Here is an 8,399-nt window from a genome sequence, read left to right as displayed (position 1 = left end):
GGGGCTCGCTTGCAGGCAGACGCAACCAACAACGGTTCTCCGGAACTCTCTCCCCACCTCCCACCCCCGCTGTCCAGTCCACCTTTTCCCTCTCGGTCTTCCGACTGAACACCCAGAATCGAGGGGAAGCCGCTCGCGCGGGAAAGCAACTCCCGCACCCTTCTACGTGATCTGTACCTTTAAACTTACTCCATCTCAAACCAGACCCCGGAGGCACCACCCACATCCGTCTAACATCACTTCCTCCAGGGTTACCGGGGGGGGGGGGAAATCTGGGAACGCGAGGGGTTGGGCTGAGCCGCACTTGGGGAACGGCGCGGACCTTCTGCTAGGACTCTGGTTCTCCTCCGCCTGCTCAGCCCAGTGGCCCGGCGCATCTACCACAATGGAACCGCGGTCTCATCTCGGGGCCACCTGTTTGCTGAGCTTCAGTTTCCTGCTTCTCGTCACCTCTTCTGATGGACATATTGGGCTTGGAAAGGGTCAGACCAACTTCTTATCTTAATTTATACTCATACTGGGCCCAGCCCAGTATAACCCTCTTCTTGTGCTAACACGATCCTCCTCCCGTTCTGTCTCTTAGGCCACGCCAGGTTTCTTTTTATCCTCCCTAACCGCTCCTGGATTTTGAGAATTTCTTGCGGGTAGGAAATAGCCGGTCTGGGGAATGTTGAGATGAGGAAGTTGTGCTGGAGGCCTCCCTAAATTCTTGGGTTGGGAGTAAGGAATGACTTAAATTAGGGAAAGCATGTTTAAGAGTCCAGCCTAGGTGCCTAGCACTTGGTAAGTCCTCAGGAACATTCAGTCACCTTCTCTTCTGGGAGAAATAGGGCCTCTGGACATCAGCATATGCAGAGATCCTTTCCCTGGCTCTGAGATCCCCCTCCTTACCTCTTCCCTGAAGAGCTGGGTTATTGCCTCCTCTGTGCCTTGGGGAGAATAGGACCTGCATACCAGGAAGTTGTGACTGGCCAGATGAAAGGTAGAAGGTCGATGTTAGAGGGTAACTAACAGTTGTCCTTGGTGTGCTTAAGTCAATGTGTCTGAAGAAACCGATATATTTTTTTAAAGATTATTTATTTATTTGACAGCGCGCGAGAGAGCGAGCACAAGCAGGGGGAGGTGCAGAGGGAGAGGGAGAAGCAAGCTCCTCCCTGAGCAGGAAGCCGGATACAGGGATCAATCCCAGGACCCTGGGATCATGACCTGAGCCGAAGCCAGGCACTTAACAGCTGAGCCACCCAGGTGCCCCGAAACTGAAATTTTTTGAGAACTGAGAGGACAGTGGTTATGAATGGGGGATAGGAGGTGTGACCCTCTACTCCATCCCCTTCCCTACATCTTCTTTGGAACTCAGGGTTTGTGCTTTTCTAAGTTGAAGAGTGGTAGTATGGATGCCCCTTTCCTTTCATTTTTTGTGCTGACTTTACTGGATGGAATGATTTTGATGCAGTCCTGCTGTTTTAAGTTCTTCTCTATCCTCCCCAGTTGCGCATTTGTTGATAGGTGATGAGTTGGGTGGACATTCAGTGTGCCTGAATGTGGTCACTCCAGCAAATAATTAATTTTTGATCACCTACTATATTCCAGGCACTGCCCCAGGCACTAGAGAGAGAGCAGTGGACAGGACAGATAAGGTTCCTGTTCTCACAGAGTTTTTATTCGAGTCAGAGATACGGAGAGTGGACACATGAACAAGAACAAATTAAGAAGCAAGATAATTTCAGCTAGGGATAAGTGCCAGGAAGAAAATGAAACCGTGATGGAGTAGGATGTCTGGGGAGGATAAGGGAGCCAGCATTACATGAGCTAGAAGCCAAAGAAGGCTTCTCTGAGAAGGTGGTATATAGGTTTCCATCTCAGTGATGAAACTTCACGGTGAACTCTACTGGGCCAGAATGTTTTCAATACTGACAATCCCATTTTAAAATAGATTACTGTATATTTAGCACAAAATTATAAGTAGCAAGGAAGACAGAATATGGTGTTAGGAGTGTGAGCGTAGATCCGAGCTTTATTTTCTTCTGCGATTGACCAGCTGAGAGGCTTAGGGCAAGTTGCTTAACCTCTCAAAGCTCAGTTCCTCATCTGCAAAATGGGCATAATAATAACTACCTTGGACACTCAACAAATAATTTATTCTGTTCCAGTTACTGTTAGGTGTAGGCAATACCTTGGAGTCACCTGTTTAGTATCTTTATTCCTTGTTAGGCGTTAAGTCCTGTGTGGTGGTTCTTGTGTTGCTGCATAATAAACCACGGCAAAATTTAGTGGTGTAAAGAAATCATTTTATTATGCTCATGGTTCTGTGGGCCAGGAATTCAAACAAGGCACAGTGGGGAAGGTATGTCCCTTGGTTCCATGTCTGGTGCCTCAGCTGAGCAGGTTACTTCTCCATGGGGTCTTTCTTCATGGGTTAGGTGTGGGCTTCCTCACAGTACGACAGTTGGATTCTAAGAGTGCCCATCCCAAGAGAACAAGGTGGAAATGTGTTGCATTTTTATCATCTAGCCTTACAAAGTCACATAGCATCACTTCCACTGTAAGGGCATATTCAAGGGAAGGAGCTCCATGGAAGGAATGTTGAGGTCACTTTGTAAGAAAAGCATGTGGAGTGAGAGATTATTGCAAGTAGAGTCTGCCGCAGTAAGCCAGGACCATTTCTGTCTCATTCTTGCCCAGGAACAGTTGTTGGAAGAAGAAATGAGAAATGAATGATACACCTGATCATTGAGATCCCTATCTTTTTTCAGCTTATAGTCTGAAGACTGTCAAGACAAGTAAGCAAGCAGTTGCATACACTGTACTGTGAGCAGGGAAATACCAGGTAGGCATTTCCTGTAGGAGGATGTAGGAGGGCAGTTTGAGGCAGGAGGGCTGGGTGGTGAGGATTAAGTGAAAAAAATGATAGGCACTTCATATTGTGTTACAAACTGAGAGAGTATTTAGTTATATTTATTATTATGCCCTCCCAAGGAAGAATATTTACTTGTTCCTGAAAGGAATTAATAATTTTTCAAACTTTTGTTTTTTGTGTCTCTTGGGTATAGAATCTTGGGAAATAAATTATAACCCATGAACTCCACCTCCCCAAAATGTGCTACCTGAAGCAAGGCTCCTGAAAATCTTGATGAGTTAAGATTTCTTCCCAAGTGTTTCCAGAAGATGGCCTGTTGGTTTTCAGAGAGGAAAGACTAAATGACCCTATTCTTTTCATTCAGAACAGGAAATACAGTGGTGTGCTTTGAGCACTGGATGGGAATCAGGAGGCCTGCGTTTTAATGCTGGTCAGACCAGGTAGCCAGCTCTGGTCTTCCCTGGAGACTTTTTATTGAATGAGAGTATTGAACTAGAAATTGTCCTTCCAGCTCTAACATTATAGTGTTCTCAAATACAGTTGACTCTTGAGCAACACAGGGGTTAGGGGTGCTGATCCCCCCACACCCCATAGTTAATCAGCATATAATTCCTCCAAAACTTTACTGATAGCTTTCTGTTGACCAAAAGCCTACCAATAACATAAACAGTTGATTAACACATATTTTTATGTTATATGTATTATACACTTTTTATATAATAAGGTAAGCTAGAGAAAAGAAAATTAAGAAAATCATAAGGAAGAGAAAATATATTTATAGTACTGTACTGTAAAAAAATCCATGTATAAGTGGATTCATGCAGTTCAAGTCCATGCTGTTCAAGGGTCAACTATAATTTTATTATTCTCTGTGTCCTAAAAATTTGGAATGTATCACCTATGGGGAGAATTGTAATGACTAACATTTTCTGCACATGCACTATATTCCAGGCACTGTACTGTGTATTTTCATGTATTGACTGGTTGAATCCTCATGATAACCCTCTAAGATGGGTCATATTTTTTTCTCACCATCCTCATTTCACAGATGAAGAACGTAAAATGGGGGAAGGGGTCACACAGCTAGTAAATGGGCTCTCTGGGATACAGATCCCAGAGACTGCTTTTAACCAGTACACCATTCCTGCCTCTGAGTGCAGAAACTCCTTTGAAGACTTCACAGGAGAAATGATAAAGCTGTTGAGGGGGTGATTCGTGTGCTCTCCTGCCTGAACCAGAGATAGATGACTTCATTTCAAGTCTCTGGAATAAAAATTTGGCACTGACATATACAAAGTGTTTATCTTCCACACTATGCGCATTCACAATAACCCTATGGGATAGGTAATTTGTTAGTCATATTTTGCATTTGTGAGAACAGTCAGAATGGAACTAGGCTTTCAACCCAGGTCTGCTCCACTGCAGTTGGACCCTCCTTTCTTTGCCACTGTGTTATTCTACCTTTCAGGTACAGTGTTGCTTGTTTTAGAAGCTTGGCTGCCAGCTCTGACACTTGACCTTTTGTTTCGTCAGCCCGGGAGGAGGTGGATAATACTTTTCTGGTGTCTTTCACTTACATTGATAAAAACAATTTTAAGATGAAGGGCTTGGGAATTCTGACGTAAATGCTGTGTTTAGAAATGGTCCCTCCCCCCCCCCCTTGTAATGTTAATGTTTTAGGGAAAGAGCAACTGGATGTGGGAGCCTTCAGCTCATTTTGCAGATAGCGGTGTAAGTTAAGTGGCTGTGCATGTGGCACTTCAGGAAGTTGGACTGTCTTCCAGTGTTCCACGTTGGCATGTGTGTATGCATGGGTGGTGTCAGGGAAGTAGGTGAACTTTTTTTAAGATTTTATGTATTTATTTGACAGAGAGATAGAGAGAGAGAGCACAAGCAGGGGGAGGAGCAGGCTCCCTGTGAGCATGGAGCTGGGTGTGGGACTCGATCCTAGGACCCCAGGATCATGACCTGGCCTGAAGGCAGACGCTTAACCTACTGAGCCACCCAGGCATCCAAAGTAGGTGATTTTAGTAACAAGGTTAACACTGTACCCTTTCAGGTTATTTTTGAAGGGAAACAAAAGCACCTGGTTTTTCAGATCTGAAGTCAGTGTTTGCATTCTGCTTTGGTGAGGCCATATTCATTAAATTGTTCGTTTAACCTTTGCTAGAGAGGCAGTATAGTGTGTGGTTAAAATACAAACTCTAGAACTTTACCACCTGGGTTCTAATCCTAGCTGTGCCATTTAATGGCAGTGTAACCTTGGGCAAGCTGTTTAACTTCAGCTTCCATATCTGTAAAATGGAGATAATTAGAGTTTCTACCTCATAAATTTATTGTGAAGATAAGTTGATACATATAAAAGCATGGAAATCAGTACCTGGTATATAATGAATGACATATGAGTGTTAGTCATTATTAGTATTATTGTTGTTATCATTGTATTATTGTGATTATCACAAAGTAAGCATTCAAAAAATGATGCTGGTTATTACTATTATGAAAAATTCCAACATAGTTTTTAAAAAATTATTTTTATTTAAGTTCAATTAATTAACATATAATGTATTATTCATTTCAGAGGTAGAGGTCAGTGATTATCAGTCTTATAAAATACCTAGTGCTTGTTACATCCCGTGTCCTCCTTAATGTCTATTATCCAGTTACCCCATTCCCCCACTCCCCTCCCCTCCAGCAACCATCAGTTTATTTCCTGTGATTTAGTGTCTCTTATGGTTTATCTCCCTTTCATCTTGTTTAATTTTTTCCTCTTTTCCCCTGTGATCCTCTGTTTTGTTTCTTAAATTCCACATATGAGTGAGATCAAATAATTGTCTTTCTCTGATTGACTTATTTCGCTTAGCATAATACCCTCTAGTTCCATCCACGTCATTGCAAATGGCAAGATTTCATTTTTTGATGGCTGCATAATATTCCACTGTATATATACACCACATCTTTATCCATTTGTCTGTCGATGGACCTCTGGGCTCTTTCCATAGTTTGGCTATTGTGGACATTACTGCTATAAACATTGGGGTGCAGGTGCCCCTTCGGATCACTATATTTGTATCTTTGGGATAAATACCTAGTAGTGCAATTTCTGGGTTGTAGGGTAGTTCTATTTTCAACTTTTTGAGGAACCTCCATACTGTTTTCCAGAGTGGCCTCACCAGTTTGCATTCCCACCAGCAGTGTAAGAGGGTTCCTCTTTCTCTACATCCTTGCCAACATCTGTTGTTTCCTGACTTGTAAATTTTAGCCATTCTGACTGGTGTGAAGTGGTATCTCATTGTGGTTTTTATTTGCATTTCCCTGATGCAAAGTGATGTTGAGCACTTTTTCATGTGTGTTTTGGCCATTTAAACGTCTTCTTTACAGAAATGTCTGTTCATGTCTTCTGCCCATTTCTTGATTGGATTATTTGTTCGTTGGGTGTTTAGCTTGTTAAGTTCTTTATAGATTTTGGATACTAGCCCTTTACCTGATATGTCATTTGCAAATATCTGCTCCCATTCTGTTGGTTGTCTTTTGGTTTTGTCGATTGTTTCCTTTGCTGTGCAAAAGCTTTTTATCTTAATGAAGTCCCAATAGTTCATTTTTGCCTTTGTTTCCCTTGCCTTTGGCAACGTGTCTAACAAGAAGTTGCTGTGGCCGGGGTCACAGAAATTGCTGCCTGTGTTCTCCTCTAGGATTTTGATGGATTCCTGTCTCACATTTAGGTCTTTCATCCATTTTGAGTCTATTTTTGTGCATGGTGTAAGAAAGTGGTCCAGTTTCATTTTTCTGCATGTGGCTGTCCAATTTTCCCAACAGCATTTGTTGAAAGACTGTCTTTTTTCCATTGGATATTCTTTCCTGCTTTGTAGAAGATTAGTTGACCATAGAGTTGAGGGTCTGAAATTGTGATGCCACCAGCTTTGATTCAACATTCCTTTGGCTCTTTGGGGTCTTTTCTGGTTCCATAAAAATTTTAGGATTATTTGTTCTAACTCTGTGAAAAAAGTTGATGGTGTTTTGATAGGGATTGCATTGAATGTATAGATTGCTCTAGGTAGCATAGATATTTTAACAATATTTTTTCTTCCAATCCATGAGCATGGAGCATTTTAACATTTCTTTGTGTCTTCCTCAATTTCTTTCATGAGTGTTCTCTAGTTTTCTGAGTACAGATCCTTTACCTTTTTGGTTAGGTTTATTCCTAGGTATCTTATGGTTTTTGGTTTTTTTTTTTAAGTTTTTTTTTTTTTTTTAAATTTTATTTATTTATTCGACAGAGATAGAGACAGCCAGCGAGAGAGGGAACACAAGCAGGGGGAGTGGGAGAGGAAGAAGCAGGCTCATAGCAGAGGAGCCTGATGTGGGGCTCAATCCCATAACGCTGGGCTCACGCCCTGAGCCAAAGGCAGACGCTTAACCGCTGTGCCACCCAGGCGCCCCGGTATCTTATGGGTTTTGGTGCAATTTTATATGGGATTCACTTCTTAATTTCTCTTTCTTCTGTCTCATTGTTAGTGTATAGGAATGCAACTGATTTCTGTGCATTGATTTTATATCCTGCCACTTTGCTGAATTCCTATATGAATTCTAGCAATTTTGGGGTAGAGTCTTTGGGTTTTCCACAGAGTATCATGTCATCTGTGAAGAGTGAGAGTTTGGCTTTTCTGCCGATTCAGATGCCTTTTATTTCTTTTTGTTGTCTGATTGCTGAGGCTAAGACTTCTAGTACTATGTTGAACAGCAGTGGTGACAGTGGACATCCCTGCCATGTTCCTGACCGTAGGGGAAAAGCTCTCAGTTTTTCCCCATTGAGAATGATATTTGCCGTGGGTTTTTCATAGATGGCTTTTATGATATTGAGGTATGTTCCCTCTGTCCCTACTCTGTGAAGAGTTTTAATCAAGGAAGCATGCTGTACTTTGTCAAATGCCTTTTCTGCATCTATTGGGAGGATCATGTGGTTCTTGTCCTTTCTTTTATTTATGTAATGTATCACATTGATTGATTTGCAGATGTTGAACCACCCTTACAGCCCAGGAATAAATCCCACTTGGTTGTGGTGAATAATCTTTTTAACGTACTGTTGGATCCTGGGGTACCTGGATGGTTTAGTCGGTTAAGTGTCTGTCTTTGGCTCAGGTCATGATCCCAAGGTCCTGGGATCAAGCCCCACATTGGGCTCCCTGCTCAATGGGGAGCCTGCTTCTTCCTGTCCCACTCCCCCTGCTTGTGCTCTCTCTCTCTCTCTCTCTCTCTCTCTCTCTGTCAAATAAATAAATACAATTTAAAAAATGTACTATTGGATCCTATTGGCTGGTATCTTGTTGAGAATTTTTGCATCCATGTTCATCAAGGATACTGGTCTGTATTTCTCCCTTTTGGTGGGGTCTTTGCTGGTTTTGGGATCAAGGTAATGCTGGCCTCATAGAGTTTGGAAGTTTTCCTTCCATTTCTATTTTTTGAAACAGCTTCAGAAGAATAGGTAGTAATTCTTCTTTAAATGTTTGGTAGAATTTCTGTGGAAAGCCATCTGGCCCTGGAG

General features: G+C 42.3%; 1 protein-coding gene across 1 annotated transcript in view; it reads left to right on the top strand.

The window, feature by feature from the left end:
* Nucleotides 1-271: 271 nt before the first annotated feature.
* TXNDC12 (thioredoxin domain containing 12) overlaps nucleotides 272-8,399 on the top strand; it is a 30,372-nt gene continuing 22,244 nt past the window's right edge. Inside the window, exon 1 of the mRNA XM_045799555.2 lies at nucleotides 272-482. Coding sequence (XP_045655511.1) covers nucleotides 386-482 — 97 coding nt within the window. The 5' untranslated portion in view covers nucleotides 272-385. The remainder of the gene's footprint in view (nucleotides 483-8,399) is intronic.

The sequence above is a fragment of the Ursus americanus genome, chromosome 12 (genome assembly GCF_024610735.1).
Source record: "Ursus americanus isolate L20-20 chromosome 12, mUrsAme1.1.p, whole genome shotgun sequence".
NCBI classification, from domain to species: Eukaryota; Metazoa; Chordata; class Mammalia; order Carnivora; family Ursidae; genus Ursus; species Ursus americanus.
The sequence above is the reverse complement of the archived record's forward strand: the minus strand, read 5'-3'. Positions and strand labels throughout refer to the sequence as shown.